Source organism: Excalfactoria chinensis, chromosome 2 (genome assembly GCF_039878825.1).
Source record: "Excalfactoria chinensis isolate bCotChi1 chromosome 2, bCotChi1.hap2, whole genome shotgun sequence".
NCBI lineage: Eukaryota > Metazoa > Chordata > Aves > Galliformes > Phasianidae > Excalfactoria > Excalfactoria chinensis.
Window position 1 is genome coordinate 34,077,317 of NC_092826.1, and position 26,378 is coordinate 34,103,694.

Genomic DNA, 26,378 nt, shown 5'->3' on the forward strand with positions numbered 1-26,378 from the left:
GTGCTTTAGGTTTTTGCATCCTTTTGGGTGTACTAATCTAATTGCCTATCTGAAGCAGCTGGAGAGAGCATGCATATTAACAACACGGGGTAGACTTCTCAGCAAGGAAAAAATTATTTTACTATATAATGCTGTGATAATCAAAGGATGTCCAAGGTACTAAACAGTAGGGGAGAAGGGCTCAAGAGACCCTCAGTTACTACTGCCTGGAGTTTCAGGGATTGATAAATCTATAGGTATTCTGGTTCAGAGCTGGGTGGTTTGGGTGAAGAAGAGAAGCTGGGAAGAAATACCAAAGGAACTCCTCTTCTGCTCTGCTGTGGTCTTTCTCCCAGTTTAGTGTAAAACAAAGACAGTAATTATCAGTAAAATATTACATAACACCTGTAACAGTGATTCTCTCAGAGACAGAGCTAAGCAAGTCCCATTTATGGAACAGAGCTGGCTATTTTGCAGTTGGACAAGAGAAAAATCAAGCAAGACATTTCTAAGGAATAAGTTGCAATACCTTCTCCTTCTATGTAGGCACTTTCTTCTGCTCTTCCATCTTTCAGCTATTTTTCCCTCTGTAATTGGCCAAATACACAAGAATTTAACCACAAGGGATTTGTTCCTTGGGAAAATTTGCTCAGTTAACAAGAGTTTTCATCAACACAAACTCTCTCTCATTATATCAGTCTGTTCCTCATGAACAGCCAGAGTAAAAATTGAGAAAAAAAAGTAAGTCAATATAAATTAGAGGATGTGTAACAGAGAAAGTTTAATGGGGAAGAAGGGTATGTCAGGTAAAATCTACCACAGTAGGGTTAAAGACTGTAAGAAGCAGCTCATTAATATTAATTTAGAACAATGGAAATTATAAAGTGATGTATATGATATATACCTACAAGAAAACTACAAACTTTTTTGTGGGGGAGACAGAAAAAGTAGACATCTTTAACTATGTATGAACTTTACTTAAAAGAGAATAGAAAGAAGAAAAGTACTTTCTAAATTATTAGTAAGTGGTTTAGATTAGTTGTATAAATTTATAAACCATTAAGTCTTCATCTCTGGACTTGCAGCCACACAAATGCATTGGTTGTCAAGATAAATGAATGTAGAGAAGTTATTTTTTAGAAAAGCTTGAGAACACTTTAAGACTGAAATTTTGAAGCTTTCATAAGGTTCCAAATATATACATGCAACAGTACAAAGACAGTCTAGCAGTCTCAAAGAAACTGAGGAAAGAATGACAAAAACAAGTGTTTGAGAACTAGTAAATGTCACTCGGCCAGATTTTAGATGATAATAGATTTTTTAAAATCTAGTAATCTTGATTTCACTGCTTCAAGCAGTGCCCTGGCACTGAAGTAAGGTCTGATTTTATTCAGTGATTTCATTAGTGATCTAGAGGTAAATATAAGAATCATAGCTTATAGTTGAAATACTGGCAGAGCACACACACAAAGAGCAGAAGGGGAGTACATAGTGAAGAGACAGGCCACTGTACTGGGCCATCTAGGCTACTTGGTAAACTGGGATCAGAAGCAAAATCTGTTAAATTACAGGTAAAAGCAAACTGATATGGCTAGAAAGCAGGGAATGCTAGGTGTGCAATAGAATTGAAAACTGAATCCCAGAGAATAAACCATTTGGAAGAAGTTGATCCTGATATGATCCTGAACTGCTTAAACAAGGTGCCTGGTTATGGTTATAAAACACAGACTTAGGATTTCTCAGTTTGTAAGTGAGAAAGATACTGCTGCCAAAGCTAAAAATCTGGGAACATTTTAAAGAACCCTAGAAACACAGATTATCCCAACTTGATGGTACCCACAAGGACAATCAAGTCTAACTCCTGGCTCCACACAGCACCATCCAGTATTCAAATAGTGTGCCTGACAGCACTGTCTGAACACTCCTTCGATTCCAGAAAGCTCAGTGCTGCGACCTTGAGAACCTGTTCCACAGTCTGGCCACCTTCTAGTGAAGAATCTTTCCCTAACACCCTAACTGAGCCTTTACTGACACAGCTCCATGCTGTTCCCTTGAGTCCTAAGGAATATTTTAAAACTATTTAGTTACTTTATACATTAAAACCAGGTAAATCAGCATCCTAAGCATACTTTAGGGTGCAGACATTTTTACAAACGTTAGTGCATTGCAGAATGATGCAAGAAGTTTCCAAAGGAAATGATAGCACAATTTATTTTTAATAGAAAATTACTGTTTAAAAATCAGAATTGAAATCAGATTCTAAATATCATCAGATAATAAACTGATTCATAAGAGTAAATAACTATACAAGCTAAGCCTAATATAGCTAAAAATATCAATACACAAAAAATAAAGAGTAATTACTAAGAGACTTATATCACTAGCTCTCAAAAAATAATTACTTCCATTGACTATGCTAATGTGGGAGGTATGCACCACATCTACAACTATACAGAATATAACAATAAGAAAACCACTATTCTGTGGGGAAGGGTGGGTGGGGGGGAATAGACAAAAAGATACAAGATGCCTTGAAGCATCTTCTGAAGCAATCTTCTGATTGCAGGTATATTTATTTCTTTGTATCAGATGAGGTTTAGACTGGATGTAAGAAGGAACTTTTTCTCTCAGAGCGTGGTCAGGCCATTCCAGGGAGGTGGTGGAGTCATCATCCCTGGCAGCATTCAAGAAGTGTCTGGATAGGGAGCTAGGAGATATGATTTAGCAGTTTTCTCTAGGTATGGTAAAGGGAGAACGGTTGGACTAGATGATCTTGTAGGTCCTTTCCAACCTTGTGATTCTATGATTCTAAGCAAAATATTGCTGCAAGTCAAGTCAGCATGGAGTATATGAAAATAGCCCCAAAACAGCATGAGTAACTCAAAAATTAAACAATGTACAAGTATATATGAGACAAAGATATAATGAAAATCATAGTATCTTTACAGCTGGAAACGTGTCATTTCTTCCCCCCACTGAATGCTGTCTTGTATTGAACATCCCATCTTTGAAGTGGAAAGTAAGATATGCTTATGAATGCCCCAGGAAGAGGTAAAAAGCAGCATTAATTTAGTCAGGATGAGATGCCTCAAAGGAAGATCATCTGCCCTGTCAATATAGACCATGAGAAATTTGGCCAGCAGTTCATTGCTTCATCAAACTAAGGAAAATTATTGAATGGAGTAAAGATATAGATAAGAAGCAAAAATATCATCCACAGTTCCCAGAAAATGAAGGTAAAATGAATCAATTGTCTTATATCTGCTGCAAGAAAGTAATCTGGGTCTTAGAAATAACACCTATGCTCCTCACAGCAGAACAGTAAACAGAGGCTTCAGCAGGCAGTCTAGAAAGTTCAGTCTCAGTACAAAAGATGTCCAAACCTTCAAACAACTTTGGGGGAAAAAAAGTACAAAAGAAAAACAAACAAACAAAAAAAACCAAGGAAACTCTTCAGCAAAACCTCCCAAATCAAACCTGAATCTCAGGATCTCTGAAGTGTGGGGAAATAAAAAAACAAACAAACAAACAACAAAAAAATAAATAAATAAAATAAAACAAAATAAAATAAAAAGAGCGAAAATGCTGTTTCCAAGCATGCAGGTGGAAAAAAACAAAACAAAACAAACAAACAAAAACAATAGCCATGGAACAGCAGAAGCCTACCTATTGTCAACAGACAGATTATAATATATTCTCTGCCTGCAAAGGAGAAGTTCACCCAAAACATCTGAAAAGGTCCTACATGCTCTCTAAAGAAAGATGCAGCAAGTTAAATTAAGTATAAGATGCTATTATAACAAAGACAATCAAATTATTCATAAGTAGTGTTTGCCCTTGGAAGGAAGCCTCAGGCAAGTGCCGTTTCCAGCACTGTGACTTTTCCAAAAGCTTCTGCCTTCCCCATTTGACTGAATATGTCAAAAAAAGACTCAGCATTATTCCTAGTACAGGAAAGCCACTGACAATAAACCTCATAGCAAAGCAAAGGGCAGGAGGTCAGCCAAATCCCCACTGGGATTATCTCACTCTTTTCTCATTAATCCAAGCTGAAAAACTCAAAGGAATGCTGATACTCATGAATAATAAACTCAGTCACATCATCAACATGTCTCAAGAATTTCCCTGAAGGACAGGTGGAAAAGGAAGCAAAAAGCCAAAAAGGTGATTCTACAATAGAAAGGGAATATAATCTAGACAAGAAACAGATCCTTCTTATGGAGGCTAAATGTATTGTTACACAGAAATCAAATGTAGGAGATAAACCAAGTACTGAACCTCACTCTAACAGACAACCTCTTGTGATTTAACTGATTAAAAGCCACCTTCTAATTAACACAGGTTAACTCAATATAGATGCCAAGTAATCCACAATAGAAAAGACTGCCATAACATACTTCTAGGAAATATATTTGAGGCTTATCCAAGTTACAATTTTAAGCTAAACAGTTTTTTTCTGATTGCTGAAATCTCCAACAGAAATTAACATTGGGATAGGCACACTACTAAGAACCACTTAATGGGAGCTAAGGAAAAAACACTTTTTTTTTGTAAAACCTTGTGAAAGCCAGGTCCTGTTAAGACCACCAGGATTAACCTGACATTCAAAAAGCCCTAAAGGAAAAATGCCTATACCTGATCCACAGAGTAAAGAAACCATTTTAGGCAGCTGTTAATTCAGAACGTTCATGAACATCCATGTCTAGTATTGAGAGCCTAGAAAATTCTAAAGAACTATGAAATCTCTGACCTGATATATAGATTCTGAGTAATTAATGAAATCAACTTGGTCATTAAATGTAGACCTATGCAAAGTTAAAGCAGTCTTGAACTTCACCCTTGTCTTCCCCTAAATTAAGCAGGGTTCACAAACTCTACAAGTATAGTCCTCTAGAGAACATCTGGTGCTGAAGAATCGCCTGTTTCTTGTATTTGACCTGGAGAGGAAAGGTCAGCCCATGTTAACATGTCTATCTAACCAATACCCTAAATTTTCATGATTATGAAGTTCTGTGAGTTGCACAAGAGTTTTAAGTATGCTACACGCAATTAAGTATGGGAAGAACATTTTTAGATTTTACTGTCCTCTGTACTTCCATCAAGGTCTTAGACTGCCTTATGCATAAATTATTACAGAAAGCTTAACATAAAATTACATTCTGTTCCTAGCCAGCATTGTCTTCAAATGGAAAAAGACTTTTATGAATCAGTGCAAGTCTCCCTACAAAGAAAAGGAAATAAATAAATAAATAAATCTTAAAACTATCAACTGACTGCAAATGTTTGCTAGATAACAGGCTTCCTTGTTAAGAACTCCTTATTTGAATAGTGTATAGGAAATATCGGTAAAACTAATAATAATAATAATAGACCTCAGCAAGTAATAAATAGAGCCAGTGCCAGCACTAACATAAGTGCATTGCTGTACAGAAGCATTAAAATCCATACAGATCAGTCAGTCACATCAGCCATTAGAAGCTGCTAGACAGACGGCAAACATGGTCAATCTAGTGTCTAATACAAGATATGACTAATGAAATAATAAAAATATTTCACAGAGGTTTTGTTAGAATAGCATCACATCTGAAAAAGAGTTAAATGAGTTTCAGCAATTTTGCCTTTCCATACAATAAGAGCACAATAATCAACACAAAATATTCTCAATAGGTACATAAATTAACATCCTGGGCAATCAAAACCCAGTTTACTCTTACATCCAGACAGAATTACCACACTGCCTCACATGCAAGCCAGGACTCTGATAAGTTCCCTTCTTCTTTCCACAAAGAAGCTAATCAATGCAATAGGATGGTGAACTTGAATTGACTATCCCTGTGGCAAATACTCTGCACCACCAGCATTCTTCTAGGTGAACTTGAGCAGAGGCAGTGAAAAAGGAAGTAGCAGACCGATGCTTAATAGAAAAACAAACAAACAAGCAAAACAAACAAACAAAAAAAAACAACAAAAAAGCCCCCACACAAAAAACCCTACCGCATTTGCTGAGAGTGCTGAGAGATACAGGATAACAAAAAAAAAAAAAAAAAAAATGAAATTCCTGATGTTTAAGAAAAAAATAAAATAAAAATTTAAGAACAAAATGTGAAAGGATTTCAACACAGTAGAAAATTCACGTCACTGAAAAACAGGAAAAAACTGAATAATTAATTATATATGATAAGACTAAATCACTTGACTGAACTGTCATATAACATGACTGATTATTCATGATTCTGATAGACATGTTAGTATAACAGGCTAAAATGAACACAGCAAAAATGAGTTACATGGCAATTTTTCAGACACATGAGGTTAATTTCAGTTATGAGATGATCCCTCCTGTCCTCATACACTTTGGCTCCTCATTCCTTTCTTCTTGTTCTACATATAAAAACTCAATTTCTGATTTTGTTAGAACACACTTATACTATGGACACTGGTAGTCATCACGGCATTCCTTTCTGCACCACAGGACCCATCTCAGTCTATGACAACATCCTTATTTCTTTTTCATATCCAAATGTGCTATAGAGTGATTTTGCAAGATACTCATCTTCTCCCCCTGAGACAGTACACATTTTATCACTTCTTATAAATACAACTGACCAGTTTTCAGAAGAAAGGTAATAGTTACAATTCAGTAATAAAAAAATGAACAGCTTACCCCTCTTTCTGTGGGCTGGGTCTCATAAGACACTCTCAAAAAGAGACTAATTCCAAATAATGATATTTTTCCTTTGGCTGCCAGCCCTTAAATAAGGTTAGGGACAGGAAGACCATGGGTCTGCTTCTGGTCACACTGGTGAATTTCTTGCACATGTGGTCCCAGGGCTGTCCACGCCCCTTCACCAGGTGTTCAATCACTGGTTCAGGCCATGCCCTAACCATTCCCATACAATCAGAAAACTTTAACTTCAAGATCCTAGAAGTATCTGAAAGTCTAAGCTAGTGAACTTAAACAAATGTGAATGCAATGTTTATATTAATAAGTTTATTTTTGTATCAGTTATACCAATATATATTGCATTTATCATTCCAAAATCAACTATGGATTTAAATGGTTTATCTCTAAAGAAAAAACAAAACCCAAAACAACACAGATACCATCTCAGTTAGTTAAATCAATGAAGAATGGTGGCCTCTTCCAAATATCAGCCTTAGAGGTTAGTATCAAGGTGTTAAAAAAAGACATTGATTTCATTTTTAAAAAACATATTTTAATGAATCACTGTAAATGTCACCTGAGAGGGTAAGAAATTCAGTTTCTGCACCATCTGGAACGTACTCCTGATTAAGTATTTCTGCAGTGTGATCATATCACCTAAACAAACTAATTAACATCAGAATGACATATTTTGCAGTTTCTGTGGCATTTATCTGTGTCCCATTTGTTCCACATATATTTTTGCAGATTGACCTTATGCTTCAGGAATGCCATCAAGTTAGATGTGTGATAATTGTCCTTCTACAGACAACAGACTGAAGGAAAAAAAAAAAAAAAAAAAAAAAAAAAAAAAAAAAAAAAAAAAAAAAAAAAAAAAAGAAAGGCTTTGGTTAAGTGAAATCTGGAACATGAAAAATCATCCACAAAGTCTCTTTGATTAAAATTAAAATACAATTCTTTCAACTGCAAAATTTTGAACTGGAAGAATGTGTACCTCTTTCAATGCTGGAATACCAACAGACTAAAATGTTTCTGTTCATTTGATTTATTTATTTATTTATTTATTAGTACACATTAAGTTACCTGAAGCATTTTACAAGTATCATTCCTTTATTTCTATATTAAAATTAACTGCATAGATGCGCAGATACTCATTTTTGGGGGGTGAGAAATATATATTGTTAATAGAAAGTAATGCACTTTTCCATAGTGTCACTATTAGGAATTCACAATCATAGCTGATTGTATTCCAAATCTTAATGAAAATACTCAGTGTCTTCTGAACTATGTGCACCAGCAGAAACTGCATGTGGTACTGAGGTCAGTCTAACAGAATACCAGAAAATACTGTTTATAAATATTGTTGAAAGGCACACCACCAACATTTTGAATTTATGATTAACAGTACCTAACATCAGACAAGACTAAGGCTGTTATTTTGAAGTGCTGAAATGTTGTTTCTGTTCAACATTATACTGCATAAAATTGCAGTAAATTGGATTCCAGGTTTACTGCCAAAATAATTCAAAATTCAAAATTTTGCTGTTAAAACAGAACATTATGGAAAAATATTAAAACAACTGAACCTGGATGTTATTTCTCTTCATTGTGAGAAAGCAGCAGGATGGGAGGAGCAACTTGCATAAAAGAAGTCATATTAGAACTTTACATTCTGGCAAGCACATTTTAGTGGAACCTTTATTGTAAGAAAGGGCATAATAATAATAATAATTTAAAAGAAAAAGCCAAATGTTTCTACAGAATGCTTATTTGCTGTTGTTACTTTTGAGAGCTAGTTCAAAGAAAGATTGAATTCAAGTGGATTGCATGATTCAAGCATTGTAACTTTTATTGGGCCTGGTTTTCTTTTCCTTTATATTAGTTTTCATCTGTTTACTTAAATGGTGTTCAATTAGCACTTCTAATTTCCCCATATCAGAGAAGATTCTGAAATGTAATTTTAAAAACAATAATTCTATAAACCCTGGAGGATTTAAAATGAAAGGAGAAAGAAGCAAGAAGGACCAAATTTTAAGGAAATGAAAACTTTCATCAGGTTTAATTTCTGCAAAATGAGTTTTATTAGAGTATACACTAAGAAGAGATTATAATTAACTACTGCCATTAAGCTAGTCATCTGTAATGTCTAGAAATTGCAGATTGCCTACAGCTACATTCATCCACTGTTTTAGTGTGTTCCATTACTGTGCAAATTACAGCTAGTAGCAAGTGATGACATCACCTGTAACATACAGGACATATAGGAAAAAATGGGTATATATAAACTTGTAGGCTACAAGAATAATGAGAATACTGGATACGTACTCTCTCAAGGCAGCTGAGTTGGGCACGATAGTATGGTACCACATCCAACAAGGAAGAAATATACTATTACCATTATCACATTTTGTTTGATGAATGTTTTACTGTGAATGGCAATGGTTTGTGTTCAATTAATAATCCATCAACAGAACACAAAGAAAATGAGTCTTGTGTGTTTCATATGCCTAGTCTCCGTTAGGACTGAAGAGCAACAACAGCTCTGCTTCCAACTTGGTGTCACATAGGTGAAAACTAAAATCCCACTGTGCATGCTCAAAAACTGCAACCTTGCAGCCTCCATTGGTCTTCCTCATTTTTTGTGTCCACACACTTGCTCTAAAGGAAAAAGTTAGAGCCACCTCAAATTCCTCAACTGGAATGTCATTCCAGCCACAGTTAAAATGACAGTATAATCAGCTGATTAAAAATGAAGTTTTACTTTCAACTTCTACTCAATTTTTCATATTTAGCACTACCACTCAAAAAATTGCCATGGACATTAACTTGGAATTTTAGTTTAGCAGTGAATAATTCTTAAAGGTTAAAAATAGTTGACCAGAAGAGTTCTCTAGATCATCCTGAATCAATATTCTTTTACTTCATATCTAGTGATGGAGCTTTGTAGAAGTGCTAGATCCTCTTCAGTTTATTTATTACTAGAAGGCTTCTCATAAAATTTCTAGTAAGTCTTCTTCTACATGTTCAGCAAATTATATCTTGACTCTTACCATTAGGTATGAAAACAACTGATCTTCCACATAAGAACTGTTTACAGTTGAGTAGATGTTTTAGGCTTTACATTCAGCCCTAGACTAAGGAATTCTACTGTACTTTCCACCCTCCCCAGTAATTTTCCATATAGATTTTATTTTCATTTATTTTTTCTAAAATTTAGCACTTATTTTTGCTGTTCTATAGATGCTGCCAACTCTGTCCACGTACTTCTTGAAACAGGCTATACCACATAGCTAATTATTATGCTAATTAATCCAAAATAATTGTTTTAATTTGCTCACTTTGCACACATTAATGTTAGATCCACTATGTTAGCCCAAATTCAAGCAGTGCTTCTGTTTTCGTTCCACAGTAACAAAAAAAAATAAAATTAAATTAAAAAAATCCAAACAAGCATGAAAACGCTCAAAACAAAAAAACTACAAGCCCCAAATATACCTTTGGATCTCTATTAATTACAAAATGTCATTAGTTTTGTGCTTAACTTGCTCAATTTGAGATGATTCAATATGATTTACAATAATTAATGATTGATGGACGTGCACCAAAGGGGGTCAACTGGATTCCAGAAGTATGCAGAATGAAGTCCACATGGCTATCCCTCATTCTGTTGCATAATATTTTGTTTAGAAAAGAGTATTAAGATTTTATTTATTATTTATTTTATTTTATTTTATTATTTATTATCTGTAGCAAGTAATTTACTAGTCCATTTTTTCTTCAGATGGAATAAATAATTACATTTTTCAGTTACAATTCTATCCACTAACTTAAAAGTGATACGAAAATTTAGTTGATACTTCTGTCCCTACTTTAATAAAGACACATTGATAAAAGTAAATTTTACAAGAAAATATATATTAAAAAGAACGTTTTACTATTTAACAGATGCAAAATTTCCTTTGAATACAGTGGAAAGCATAATGAGGCTATGAAGTCACATTCACCTAAACTCAACATCAAAAATGAAGGGACAGGTAGTAAATGAAAGCTGTTTTAGAAGCAGTATCCTACTGAATATTTGTCTCTGTCATGCAAATCTTTGATCAAAAGCAGCAACAGACACAGCTGACAGACAGTTCAACCTTGAAATCTAAACAAAATAATCTAGAAAGAGACAAAGTTTATGCTCAAGAAGCATACCATGGGAATACAGACAGAAACATCATAGAATAATGGTCTACATTTTCCAAATGCTGAGGAAAGCAATGCTGTAGAAACAACTGGAGTGCTGCCATACGTTTATTAGATAATGGGGCAATAATATGGGCAAGTAAACTTCATGGTAATAAGCAATGAAGCAAATAGTTAAAAAAAAATTCCTCAAAACATATTAGTTGGCAGAGTGAATGATAAATACAAATAAACACTAAAGTTTATTTGATCTGAAAGAGTGGAGGGAGGTAAATGATAGAAATATCAATTGTGCACGCTAAACAAATGAAGTCTCCTTTGTAAAGTAAAAAGTACATTAAAGAATGTATTGCTAGGGATGGAAAGCTGGCGTGTACACGTTGGAGGTTCTTGACCATACTTAGGAAGAATATATGAAACTTCAAAATGACAGCTTCAAGTATCATATTAGGTGAGATTCAATTAAAGCTCATTTTCAAATATACTGTAGGGAATTTGTCTCTTAATCCCTGAGAATTTTGTTGATGTATATATGTCTAATACTGTCCATATTCTTGAATGTGATAATTAAAACATTTTCATTTTGAGATGTAGAATAATATCCTCAGAACTAATGAGCTCAATGGCTAAAAGGTGTGTAGATGTAGCAATCTGTCATCCTGCAGTGGAGGTTTAAAAGGTCACGTTACAACAGCAGATTTGTTTCTTTCACACAGAGTGGTTAACACTAAAAATTATGCTTTTAATTTCATGAAAGTAGTACATGGAAAATATGGGCAATTTTCATTTTTCACGTGGGCATTTTTTAATTGCTGCAGCATTGGTGGGATTGCACTGCTGAAATTGGAAATTAAAATCAAAATCAAAAACCTAACCTAAAGTAACACAAACAAAAATTAGTGATAAATATATTTTATTTCTGATCAAATACTATTTCTTTAGCCTTTGGAAAAACAAAAAACAAAACAAAAACAACATCAACAACACCACAAACCAAAACATTTTATTTGCAGCTCTGTAGCAGAAGTGGAAAAGGACCTTGATCTTAAGCTGTCTACACGGTACTTAAAGATGAGCCCTTTATTCATTAGTCTTGTGCTTAAAATAGCCCACCTGGAGGAGTGCCAGGCTTATTTCCTTTTCAAACCTGAGAAGACTTGAATCCATTTCATTCATTTCCCAGGAGATTGCTCTAATTACTATACTGTAGTCATTGCAGGGCATGCTCCTTTCAGTCACTTCTGATCAAATGTTCCTCTTTATATAAAATAACATATTAGTTGGAGCATGAATCAAGACTTGACCACAAGCTTAGAATCCTAGACCATATATGTTTCCAGTATATATAGACTCCCTGTTCTCAACTTACCCATCCCCATCAGCTTCTTCCCCTCTGGTTTACCAGACTCTTAGAACTAGAAACTTTGGTGGGAATTTGGGCCAAGATATTTGGGAATACGTGAAATTTCATTTTTGACAAAGAATTTTATTATATGAAATCAGTTTTCAAATAAAAATATATAGACTATGTATATACAGTGATGCCTTTTCTAAAGTACCATCCTTCAAAAAAGGACAATGAAGTTACATATGTAATGTTTGACACTGGGAGATTAGGTGACATAAGTTTTATCATTCCTTCTCAAGAACAGATTAAAGATCTTGGTGTACTAGATCCATAAACATTAATCTAAAATCATGCTGTTCCTCAGGAAAGCAAAATAAACAAACAAAAAACCCCAAAATCAAAAAACGAGGAAACAAACAAAACAAAAAATCCAAAAAAACAAAGCAACAAAAAAAACAACAAAAAAACAACAAAAAAAAACCACAAAACCACAAAAGAACACACACAAAAAAAAGAAAGAAAACAAACTAAAAAAAAAACACCAAAAAAGCAAAAACTCGGTTTACTTAGAAAATCTGATTGTTGTGTATTAAAACTGAAAGAAAAATTTTACCTTCCGACCCTTGCACCAAAAAAGAGGCCTAAGTTACCTGAGTCTTCCTTAGTCAAATCTTCTGTTTCCTTTAAAGGATTTTGTTAGCACATTCAAAAGAGATCTTCCTTTCAGCAGCAAGATTAAGATCCGAGGTAAACTTCAGCTATGGTGGGGTTTCTATTAGGACATTCGAAAAGTCTACCTTGTCCACTACATGCATACTCCACAGAACATTTAACTATCATTATTATCTATTATTACACCACATAATATTTTATAAAGGCATTAATGACTGAAGATCTAATATTTTCACAGAACTCCAATGAACAGCTAACTCTTATTCTTGTAAGAGCAAATAGACATGGTACTTCTGAAAAGGACAAAAATAAAATAAAAATAAAAACCATTCATAATTTTAGAAATAAAACTTTTTAAATGGAAAAAAAAAAATGAAAGAAAGAATAAAAAATAAAGAAATGAAAGAACAACTGCATGCAAAGAGTCGAATACTCTCAGCTGAGATGTCAACACTGAGAAAATAGCCTTCTAACTTACCTCTCTAACAGCACATTTTATCACTCCTGAAAACACCAGAAAATATTCACAGGGAATAATGGTGAATATTAAGCTAGCATGTTAAGTAAAATATGGGCCCCAATTAAGTCAGTGTCAAATAACAATCCATCTGGGAATAGCTAGGATTTTACCTCTATGTGCTGATAACAACACTATCTAATTTTCTGAAACAGTGTTGAAAAGACTTGAAATTTCACAGTTAGCAAAATTCTTGATTCTATTGTTATTATCTTGGTTCTGGTAGCATTGCCTTTGGTGCAATCTGCACAGAAGCAGTTAACTTCCATGAGCATAATGTCACGTGTACAATCTTGTTTTGAAACTATTTTTCAAATGTTATAATTACAAACCACATGATAAAAATCCCACCAGAATTCTGATATCAATCAACTCAAATAATAATAAAAGGCATTTTTCTTTGCTGCTTAAGTGATATTTTGCTATTGTGTAATTCTTTAATTGTACTGGAATTTTTACCAGTCAAATAACATTTTACTTCTTAATAACTCGTTTCACCCATTTTTTTGTTTGTTGTCAGACAAAATCTGAGTTTTAACGATAAACACAAAAAATACCATAGCTTACAAACTTTGCCACCTGAAACAAGGAGAGTTCCAAATTTTCTAAAAGCACTGTGTTAGTCAACTATTAATAGCATGGAAGTTTATTCTACTAATAATCCCAATATCTACTTGAGCTTCTTGCATACCATACCCGAAATCATTTAAACATGGAAGTAGTAAACAAAGATCAATATAATCTATGCATAACAATTTGTTAAAAATCTACAAATGTTGTACAGAATTCACTGTAGATACAATGCTAAATATAACTTATACTAACATAAGTGCAACATTCTTTGAGTGCAACACATAGCTTGATAATCCTAGCAAATACTTCTGCTCTAATCACAGGTTTGAATAAGAAATCAATGAACTAGAGCATTAAGTACCACACAAAGGAAAGTTTTATTCAGAGGTGAAAAAAGTCATCCTTTGTCATTTGTTCTTTTTTATAAAGAATTAACCTTCTCACTATGACTGCAATTTCCTCAACAAGTTAACCTTCTTAGTAATTTTCTTTAGTGGCTTTCAAAGCAGCTTCAGACATATTTTTTATATACAGCTAAAAATTCACCCAAAATGGAATTGTCTGTTTTCCAACAATCAAAAATAACCATATATTTTCTGTGGAACAGTGTATTTTTTTCAGATGTTACTTCAGAAGGCAGCAGTCATTCCAATACATTGCACTTATGTACTTCAAAACCACAGCTGTTTACTATCATAGACAAGTTCAAACGCTGCAGTTCTTACTGGAGTGCAGCTTCAAATATCTGATTGTAGGTTCAGACAGCAACGTTTTTCCTCTGTGATTCCGACCTTCCAAAATCTAAGAGTTCTGTTGTTAACACACCCTCCCATACACCTAAAAATGGTAAGTAACCTACCTTAGAGAGTCCTCCTACTTCCAAATAGAAGCAGATAATGAAAACGTTCCAGGTGACCCACAGGGCAGTCCACACCGTGTACTAAATACAAAGCCGGAAGAAAACAAAAAGACAGAACAATAAAATGTGAAGATGAAAGGAATTTATACTGAGCTGATCAATAACTTTTTTTTTCCCAAAAAAACCCCGGTATCAATAAGCATTGTTCTTCTGGGAGCAGTCAAGTGCAGACAGCTCTGAAAAGGAGTTCTCCCCATGTAAGTCTCATAAGAATCACAGGAAATTACAAATCCAATATTCTTTGTTGCTCTAAATGCATACTAATAAAACATTTATTCTTTATGGTTTTACACTATCCTACTGGTACCAATTAAATAAGAAATGCTGACTTTTGGAACAATGATGAGTAACTCATGCTTTAGCTTAAGAGATATTTCAGAATAGTATAATAATTTAAATGGACCAAATTATACAAACTATCATGAAGAAATAGTAAGAAAAAAGAAAACACCAAGCAATACAGAAGATCTACTGATCTGACTTTTGGATCCTGATAGAAAATGAAAACATTACAGAATCACAGAATCACAGAATGACCCGGGTTGGAAGGGACCTCAAGGATCATGTAGTACCAAACCCCTGCCTAGCAGGGCCACCAAACATACGCCTTTACTAGATCAGGTTGCCCAGAGCCCTGTCCAACCTGATCTTGAACACCTCCAAGGACAGGGCATATACAACCTCCCTGGGCAGCCTGTTCCAGGACCTAATCTCTCTCCTAGTAAAGAACTTCCCCCTAACATCCAACCTAAATCTTCCCTCTTTTAACTTAAAACCATTTCCCCTAGTCCTGCTATTATCAGCCCTTTCGAAGAGTTTGCTCCCCTCCTGGGAGTAAGTTCCCTTCAGGTATTGAAAGGCTGCAATGAGGTCACCCCGCAACCTTCTCTTCTCCAGGCTGAACAAACCCAACTCCCTCAGCCTGTCCTCATAGGGGAGGTGCTCCAGCCCCCTGATCATCTTCGTGGCCCTCCTCTGGACCCTTTCCAAAATCTCCATATCTTTTTTGTACTGAGGGCTCCACACCTGGACACAGTACTCCAGATGGGGCCTCACAAGAGCAGAGTAGAGAGGGACAATCACCTCCCTATCCCTTCTGACCACCCCTCTCCTGATGGAGCCCAGGATCCCATTTGCCTTCCGGGCTGCCAGGAACATTAAAGGTTAGTCTGCATTTTTAGTAGTCTCTAAGTATAAGATAATTTAACTGGATTATTGTTTTAGCTTCCTGTGCCTGACCAATTGGTTTTTCAGCCCTTATGGCTATGAACATGATCCTACAATGCACCATCACCAAATGGATGTACCCAAATCTTTTCTAGGTTCTCCAGCTTTTAACCATAGCGCAAGAGTAACATACTCCACCCACAGCATGAATGGGAAATTAATTTGTCTGCCTTAAATCATCTTTTACATGTGAATTGTCAGCATAATTGACTGTCTCTGTTTCCTTATGGATAAGCTGTTTACCTATATATGACAGTAAAACTGTGCACAATTAACAATCCAAACAGCACAGCTCAGAAGCATTCATGTCTGACTAGCTAAGTGCATACTCAGTCACACTGGGGCTACACTCACATAAAATCATAATGAGCAGTGACACAGTCACTTAAAATTTATGTGCTTATAACCTTCGCAATGGAGAACTGCTGCTAAGTGGCTCTGCAAATCTAATTAGCTGTAACCAGGTGAGGATAATTTACTACTGTTTTCCTTCTGTGTACTCAGAAATATTTGACACCCTAACGTGCACTGTGTAGGATTCCATTTCCATTCCATAGCTGCTGAAGAAGGATGCATTCCTTTATCCTAGGGTGCTGAGGAAGTTGGCAGGGGTAATTGCCAAGCCACTCTCTGCCATCTATCAGAATTCCTGGCTATCTGGAGAGGGTCCCAGAGGATTGGAGGCTTGCTGATATGACTCCCATCTACCAAGAAGGGCAGTAAGGAGGATACAGGGAACTACAGGCCTGTCAGCCTGACCTCAGTACCAGGGAAAGTTATGGAGCAAATCATCAGATGAGATCACATGGCACATGCATAGCATCCAGGGGATCAGGCCCAGCCAGCACAGGCTCATGAAAGGCAGGTCGTGCATAACCAACCTCATCTCCTTCTACGACTGGGTGACCAGACTGGTAGATGAGGGAAAGGCTGTTGATGTAGTCTACCTACACTTCAGCAAAGCCTTTGATACGGTTTCTCACGGTATTCTCCTGGGGAAACTGGCTGCCTGTTGCCTGTACAGGTATACCCTCCTTTATTAAGGAACTGGCTAGAGGGCCGTGCCCAATGGGTAGTGGTTAATGGAGTTAAGTCCAGCCAGCGACCTGTTACAAGCACTGTCCCCAAGGGTTGCTACTGGGGCCATTCTTGTTTAATACCTTTACTGATGACCTAGATGAGGGGATTGAGTGTACCCTCAGTAAGTTTGCGGATGACACCAAGTTGGGAGGTGGTGCCGATCTGCCTGAGGGTAGGGAGGCCCTTCAGAGGGATCTGGATAAGCTGGATTGCTGGGCTGAGGTGAATGGGATGAGGTTCAACAATGTCAAGAGCCAGGTCCTCCACTTTGGCCACAATAACCCCTTTCAGCACTGTAGGCTTGGGTTTGAGTGGCTGGATGACTGTGAGGAGGAAAGGGACTGTGGGTGTTGGTTGATGCTTGGATGAACATGAGTTGACAGTGTGCCCAGGTGGCCAAGAGAGCCAATGGCATCCTGGCCTGCGTTAGAAATAGTGTAACCAGCAGGAGCAGAGAGGTAATCGTCCCCCTATACTCAGCACTTGTGAGGCCGCACCTCAAGTACTGTGTTCCCTCACTACAAGAAAGATATTGAGGCCTTGGAACGTGTCCAGAGAAGGGCAACCAAACTGGTGAGGGGTCGGGAGCACAAGTCTTATGAGAAGCAGATGAGGGACCTGGGATTTAGTCTGGAAGAGGAGGCTCAGGGGAGAGATCTCACTGCACTCTACAACTTCCTGAAGGGAGGTTGTGATGAAGCAAAGTTCTCCCAGGCAAAAACAGGACCTGAGGAAATGGCCACAAGTTGTATCAGAGGAGGTTCAGATTAGACACACAGAAAAACTTTTTCTCTCAGAGAGTGATCAGGCACTGGAACAGCCTCACACAGGGACGTGGTGGAGTCACCATCCCTGGCAGTGTTCAAGAGGTGTCTAGATGAGGAGCTACGAGATATGGTTTAGTGGCTTGTGGTAGCAATGGTTATGGGAGGAAGGTTGTAGTAGATGATCTTGTAGATCCTTTCCAACCTTGCGATTCTATGATTCTGTGATTCTATGCTGTCAACTTGGCTTTGTCAGGCAAGTGTCAATTATCTGCCTCTCCTTATAGTGTACAATGAAAAGCCCAACCAAAGAGGGCTGAAGTTTTCCACACCTTGATTATCCTTACACGAGTATGGTGGTTTCTGAACAGAGAACAGGTTGGCTACGTAATTTAATTTTTATGAGGTATTTTGGATGTCTGGAGATGTCTGTGGCATAAGAAGGAGATCATTAATTAACAGAATGAGGGTAATACTGCTCTCTAGCTCACAGAGACAGGCAGGGTGGCAACTAAGCGCTGGGCTATTATAAAACAGACAGAGGGGCTGTTTTATGGGCTGTGAGCAGTATGAGATCTGTACTGTTCATAAGATCCACTTAGAAGAGGACATCCCATTTTAGCCCATTTGCTGACTTTGTAGCAACTCATAAGCTCGGGATTTGGTGTCCTAAGAACATGCTCAAATTTAATGAATTCTTAGCACAAACCCAGTTGTTGGGATTTCAGTTCAATTTCAGACACAACTGCTCATAAAAAGGAGATTTCTCAATATTAAGGAGAATTCCATCTTTTTAAGAAATAATCTTTTTTCTTCCACGAATGAAACTTATCACATTAACAATGGGAATCACTTGATCTGCCAGGTCAAGAATAAATCTGTTTAGGGTCTCTGGACCATGCAGATAAAACCTATCTGAATGTGCTTTTCCAGAGCTAAGCTATTCTGTTTTACTACTCTGTTCTACTTAACCACTGTGATAATTACTGTAAGAGAAGTGCAAGGGCAAAGCAGATGTGCACATCAAAACACAGATAATGTGCAAGGGAGAGGCTCATCCTACACACTCTGAATGGCAGGAATTATAAGTGTAGGCTCTGTTTTGCTTAAGAACATAGCAATTACATATTCAATAACTAGTTCTACATCATTTCTAAAGTAAGAAAGTTGTCCTTCATATTTGACAACACATCGACACATCTTTTTGACTGGGCAAGTAGGGTAATTTTTCCTTCCTGGTTATACATGCCACCTTAGTTTTATTTCATAGCTGTGCAATAAAATGCTAACATTAATTAAATCATTAGAAATATATTTTCATTTTAACAGATCCTAACTTACTCAATCATTGAATAACTAACTCAGTACTTCACCTCTCTTTGTCACTCAGACCCTGCTCTGAACAGAATATTAATATACTCATGAGGTTTTCTAAGGTGCTTTTCACTGTAATGTGAAAACTGTACAAGCATTAGCTAATTTATGTTATAAGAGAATGATACAGCTCTCGGAATGCCAGTGATGTTCTGATACATGTGGAGATTACACTCAAGTCATTATACATTAAAGGCATCCAGTGTTTTGAGATCTATTTATTTTTAGGACACTCGGGTTTATGTAGCACTTTGTAAGCTCAGTGCTCAGCAGCCAGTGGCCTAGTACTCAGCAAGTGTGCAAATCAGACCACGAGTTCTCCAATCAAGAATCCAGAACACAAGGGGAAAACAAAGCATGAGAGAAGTTTGCTTTCAGCGATGCACTTTGTGTAAAAAAGGTTGTGTTGTTTGAGAGCAGAGAGACAATTCAACTAGCCAGAGCAGCCTGCACAGCAAAAACAGTCCTTTTATTTCTGCACCCACATGCTTCATTCTTCCCACATCTTCTGTGTGCAAATCAAGTTTGTATTCCGTAGCTGCTATCACCAGAAAACCAAGGTGTCTGTCCTTCCTGCTGAAACTGAGGTGCCCCTATTGCATCTTTATACACATCCACTGCAGTTACAAACTTTTGGATCTGTTACAAAGACTTCTGTTTTGTGCCAGCAGAGAAACTGGTGGCAGTGATGGTTTGTCATCCTCTGTGGGATGGGCCAACAGGCCAGAGTGCCATGCAGGTGGTCAGACAGCTGCTGTCAGTGGAGGAGGAGTGAAGAACCTGAAACATCAGGTCTGTGATGGTTCACAGGACTCATTTCCCTTCCAGGGCACCTCCCTTATTTTGTTTCATGATCTGACCTGCCATTCAACCTCTCCCACCCCATGTTCTGAACACAACCCTAACTGTCCTGCTGTGTCTGCACACATTTATCCCACTCACATCCAGGCATTCTTGCCCAGTCCTTTGGTTAGCCTCACTCAGTTCATCCCTGTCTCATCCGATATTCTTAGCTTCAAACCCTCTTCATATCTGGCCTGAAGAAACAATTTTCCAAACAGGAAGAAGAAATGGGGAGAACTGTGTTGGGGCTTTTTGTGTGTGTGTGTGTGTGTTTATTTTATTATTATTTTTATTTTTATTTATAGCCCACATCATGCACTACCTAAAAATCATCTGGGCAAGACAGTTTAACAGATGCTTTCTGCTGATAAGGTCCCAGAACATTGGTGGTAATTTCTGCTGATTTATTCCTCATACACAATGTATGCTTTCTTGTTTTTGTCTTTTTGCACTGCAGATTAGGTACCGTATAGGATGAGGAATCATTTGGGGACCTATAAGTTATGAGGAGAGATTAATCTCTAAACATTAATGGTTATATTTATGTCCATCCCAGGAGGTTTCTTTCAAATCCCCTTGCCTAATGTCAGGCTCTATAGCAGTGGTACTTTTATACCTCTTTTAGCTCTACAAGTCATTTAGTCACAACTATTGATGACAGGTGGACAGTTAGACTGGATGATCTGGTAGGTCTTTTCCAATCTTGGTGATTCAATGATTTCATATTGAAAGTGGTGCAGAGGTGCACCTATCAGTGCAATATAACTGCTTTGAGAGTTAAACATTTGCTGTTGGATGGACACAGCGCCACAGAGAAAAAGTGGAAGATATGAAAGATGTCTTGTTAAATTGAAAGGTAAGAGAGAAAGGGGAAATTCGTAAGTCAGAACATTGCAAGCGTTGTGGGCTAACTTTAGTTTTGGTGTCCAAAGTATCTCAAGTGTGTATTTAATCTAAAATGCAGCACCTTCTCTGACATAGTTCATTGAAATTAGGAGAAATGTTTGTAGGCCCAAGGATGTGCCAAAGGAATGGTAGCAACTACTGAGTCATCAGATCTTCCTGCAATAGCTGTCTGTGCCTCAGATGCAACAGGACTCACAAAACTGTACTTAGTTATATATGGGGAAGATGACAAGGAAAGGGGTTCAGATCAAGAGGGTGAAGCAGTAATATCTCAGGACTTAAAAGAATGGTATTCAAGGAGCAATTTTGGATTCTTAAATATTTCAAACACGTTATTCTGCGCAGTATATACTTGAATACTGTGTAAAGCAGGTAAAACAGCCCCATGTACTGTCCAGTCATTCTTCTCATTTGAAGAAAATGCCTTCTGGTTTTTCAGGCTTACACACTGCCTATGTATCATATCATTTAGTGGAATAAATCAAGGCAAGTAAAGCAGATATTTCCACTTCATATTTCCCCTATTTTAGTATATTATTGTCATCTCTCGCTGTTCATTAATACATTCAGCTTTGGGCCAGGTTTGTGCAATTACAGCTATATGACTCATTGTTCAGAAGGCTTTTGAAGTTCCATACCAGAAGTAAAAAGAGAGGGAAAAAAGTGCAGTGCTCTGGAGATCGTGGCTCTGAATGCCTGCACCAACAATGGCCAGTTGTGACTGAAGAACTGTTCTTCTTCTGGTGCAATCCTTGTTGTGAAACAAGGCAAAGAGCTGACCTGTACTTAAATTAACAAATGACTGTTTTTCAGCTAGATCTGTGCTGGTTTGATAGTTTATCAAGTGTCTGAAGTAACACTTGTACTGGTGCAAAGGATAAATCAGCACAGGGACTGAAAGTAGCAACTGAGCAAAAGGAGGATTATGTATTATATTAATAAACAATATATGATCGCTATATCCCTGTTGTTGTGCTAATATATAATTATACATTGTAGTATGTAACATATAATACATATGATGTCTATTATTATATAGTCTAAAACCTTCATTTACATTGGAAAAGATTCAGAAGCAGTCAGCATCTGCAGTGCTTCATTCTGACAGCAAAATCAGAGCTTCCATGACTGAAAAGTGAGCTGAACCCGAAGGGGAAGAGATGTGTGTCATTGCACTTTACACACCAATCTCTTATGTAATTTTACAGATGCTTACCCTCTCTTGCTTTCTTTCCCATACATACAAAATGGAGAACATGAAGCAGAAAGGTCACCAGTACTTGTACATACATACACTGCTGCTCAGCTCTCCAATGACAGGTATTAGATAAAAGTGCTATTTAATACATCAATCCATTTTCATTTTTTTATAGTCTGCTTGTGAAGCTTAGGGAATGTAAAGAACCTCAGCACCTTGGGTGTACTTTTTATTCACTTTTTCTTTCAAGACATGACATGACAAGAATTGCAGGATTTCAGGCTTGACTAGAAGAGATGAAGCTCCTTAAGTGTTAGTTTAATGAGCCTTCTCTAGCAGACATTTATTTCACTCTCTTGTGAGGAAAAAAACCTAAACAACCTGATCCTCTTAAAATCCATTGCTGGAAGCACAACTGAAATATTCCAGATATAGACACCATCAGCTAGAGATGTAACAATCATCCATTCAGGAGAAACTTGTAGGGTAGAGAGAGGGATATTACTGGTGGCTGTTCTCTTCAAAGCTTTGAAAAACATTTTTATTCCTGGTTATGTTGTGAACATGGGAAGATATCTATAAGGCTTCAAGTTACAAGCATCAGAGAAAATTCACAGGTATTTGGGGTGAAGGTGGTAAATACAGGTACTGGCAACATTATGTGCAATTAAGAGAAGATTTCTATTTAACCCATGGGTCACAGGACCAAAAAAAAATATTTGCTTCTGCCTATTTAAGAGGAAGGTGTGTCTAAATATGATCAATTAATTTTTATTTTTCAATGGCTGTTGATTTTGATTGCAAAGTTGAAAACAACTTTTCTTTCTTTATTTAATTTATCTAGAACTTAATAATAGATGTCCCTATTCTTAACCAGGTATCTACTTCTGTAAATAGACTTACTAAGAACTTGTACAACTGTCATACATCTGCAGTGTCTTTTCTAGGCTATTCTTAGAGCTCCCAACATTTCAGAAATGCCACTAGCCCTCAGTTTTCAAAACAACATTGAGACATTCCAAGTTTCTACAGAACAATGTTTGGTGTTATCAAGAAAATTATGTTTTGTAATGGGAGAAGATTTAAAACCAATTGCAAAAAATAGGAGATAATAAATGAGACTTACCACAACTATATATCGAGGTCTAAACTGGATGGTTCCGAATAAACCCAAAATGACCACTATTATTTGTAGGAAATTGCCTAGGATAGGAGCCCATTGGAAACCAAGGAAATCGAAGATCTGTCTTTCTAATGCTGCCAGCTGTAAGAAAACACATAAAGAGAACATATGTTTTTAATTATGCATGAGAGAGAACATTTTTCAGTTTTTGTTTGTTATTGGTACCAGGCTTAATCAAACTGAATTATAGCAAAAATTCTGGAATCTGTATTTCCTGGATGCAGCCCTTGTCAATGGTTGTCAATATACTGCTATCTGTCTGAAGATAGCTACTAGTCATCGGACAGCTCTCCTAACAAAAAAGAGCTCCTGGGAAAAATAGAGATATAAAACTTGAAGAAACTAGTTACAAAACCTCCATATAAAACTTGACTCTACAAACCGATCACAGAGAAGTTTTATTTTCTCCTCAGATGCTGGAAAATACAAGGCTTAACAATATTCATTTAAATTCAAAATTTGTTTTACATACAGGCTCATGTGTAGATTGAGCAAAGTCATGTGAACCTTGCTATTGTTCCTGGATTGAAATCATGCTCTCTTCTTCACTACATCCTTGTTTTCTTTTCTTTAGTCCCAACTAGACATTTTACATTCAATTCCTCAGTCTCTCTCTTAAAAGTGAGAGATTTGGGCCCAAAAGGACCAGGATACAGGCTCTGAGAAAAAAAGAATATAGAAAACCTTGGAATAAGCTGCTCCAGAGCCAGATGATCTACCTGTATGCTGCAACAAATTGCTAAGCCATTTTGGGCAACTACAGTTTAGAAAGATGCAGTGGCAACTCATCAGCTCTCTTATTGTATTTTGGGAGAGGACTTTTAGGGGTGTAAAAGAGGAGGAATGTAAGAAGCAACAGCCTTCACTCCTACATCAGTATGTGTTTTTCACGTATTTCTGCACTTTTGATAACCTAGTAAAAAATAATAAATAAAAGCAGCAAAACAGAAATCTCTTCTTGCTCAGCTCCTGCAACAATTTATGAACATCTCTGTAGTAATGTCAGCTTTATGATTCCTCTGCAAACCCATTCTGTACTAGTTCGTGACAATCCAGCCTATTGCACTAAAGACACAAAAATCAGCTTTCCTGGTAGCACACTTAGTGAAGTTTAAACTTGGTTCAATATTTTTCCAGTCATAGTCAGACTTTTTTGAGCATCCAAACAGAACTGAGCAACAACTGACTTTCTGTGCTTGTCAGAATTTATGACACATCTACTTGATTTTACTGATTTTACTACATTGTTTACAAACCCAAAATTTTACCTAAATATGCACTTATATTATTTATAACCAAGACAGAAGGAGTAAGCATGGCCCTATGAATACCAATCAAAGTATTATCATATGTGGTAATCTGACATAAAACATTACAATTTTCATATATTAGCCATATTCAGTCCTCACAAGATGGGGCTGTGGGTACTTGAGAGCAGAATCAGCCCTTTCAGTACAAAAAAAATTGTCCCCTATGTAAGCCATGAAAAAGGTCTGTATGCTGAAGTTAATAAGCATGATAAATGTAAATAGCTAAAACAAACAAGGCTTGAACCATAAACCTGGTGTTCACCGATCAGTGAATTTATTCTGACTTTTATCAGATAATCACCTGGCACAGTATATAGATATATGAAAAAATATCATGCAGCAGGCAATATTTAAATGTTATCCTCTTGAACCTGTGTGATACTCATCTTTCTCCTGCTGTAGGTAAGACAGAACCACAGAAGGCGCACTGCTACATGTGAGGAAGCTGTTGGCTCATGTGGCATTAGCTATCTACTTTGCTACCACTCTGCCCTCTCTTCTGTTAACTCATTGACCTGTACCACATCAATCAAAATTATTTTTTTCTCTCCCTTAGGTATGGAAAATAACTACACAAGTTAATGAATGAATCCAGAAAATGACCTATTTGCATGGACCTCTCAAAAGGAATTTTGGTGTATAAAATCCTAACGGGTCATTTTTCACTTAAATGGAAGTAAGTGGGCTTCCTAACCAGAACACAGCAGTTACCATGGTGTTACTCTCACCGTGTCTTCCCCTTGTAGTAGATTCGGGGACATCACAATAAGGTCCTGTTTGGGACTTCACTACTGAAACCTCAGAATCACCTGTTCTTTCTAATGCAATTCAGATGCCCTCACTTTGAGAATACCTTTGCCTGTAGCTTTTCTAAACCACACAACACACCACAAGATACAGTAGAAGGGTGCTTTAAATCTCATGTGAGATGATTATAGAGAGTTTCAAAAACTCTCTGCCTCTTTGGCACACGGTATTAGCAACAACATATCAAGACTTTTGTCCTGTGTCACAAAGGAAACTCACAGATGACATGAAATTCATACTCAGCACAAAATAATGTATATTCCCATCACTACAAGGGAAGATATTTCAGGATTAGGGAAGCACACAATTCATTCACTGATCACCATTTTTCAGAGATAATACATCTTGCTCCTAGAGTACTGACATTACCAAATGAGAAGAGGGTGGGGACACTGGATCAGATTCAGTCCTGCACATCAACCAATCTCATGCTGATACTGAATGAAACTGTCATGCAGCAAAGCCTACATTTTCACCCACACTAAAAAATGGAACATGCCCTGTAATGCTCCCATGATAGAAGGCAGCTAGCTTAATATTGTCCCCTTGCCTCCATAGTCCTTCTCTCTGAAACAGGGCAGCTGTGTGCAAACTATTCATATCTACCTACTCAAAAGAGTTTGTTGGCTATAGATGCACTGTTTGGTGAGAATGCTGGTCAAAACAAGTTTAGTAAACATGAGAGGGGAGTCAGCTTGCTAGCATCCACAGTGGCATCTTCCAGCATCCTGGCTTCTTCCTCAGGCACAGGTGAAATTGCTGGGATAGTGAGCATGTGGTTCAGCCAGAGTGAGGACTGAGAAAAGTCATTACACACAGACAG

General features: G+C 36.9%; 1 protein-coding gene across 2 annotated transcripts in view; it reads right to left on the bottom strand.

The window, feature by feature from the left end:
• Positions 1-26,378, bottom strand: part of NKAIN3 (sodium/potassium transporting ATPase interacting 3) — a 302,386-nt gene that overhangs the window by 129,585 nt on the left and 146,423 nt on the right. For both annotated transcript variants that reach the window (XM_072328620.1, XM_072328621.1), the window contains exons 2-3: positions 23,382-23,519; positions 14,804-14,884 (exon numbers count right to left, since the gene is read on the bottom strand). In XM_072328620.1, the coding sequence (XP_072184721.1) occupies positions 14,804-14,884; positions 23,382-23,519 (219 nt within the window). The remainder of the gene's footprint in view (positions 1-14,803; positions 14,885-23,381; positions 23,520-26,378) is intronic.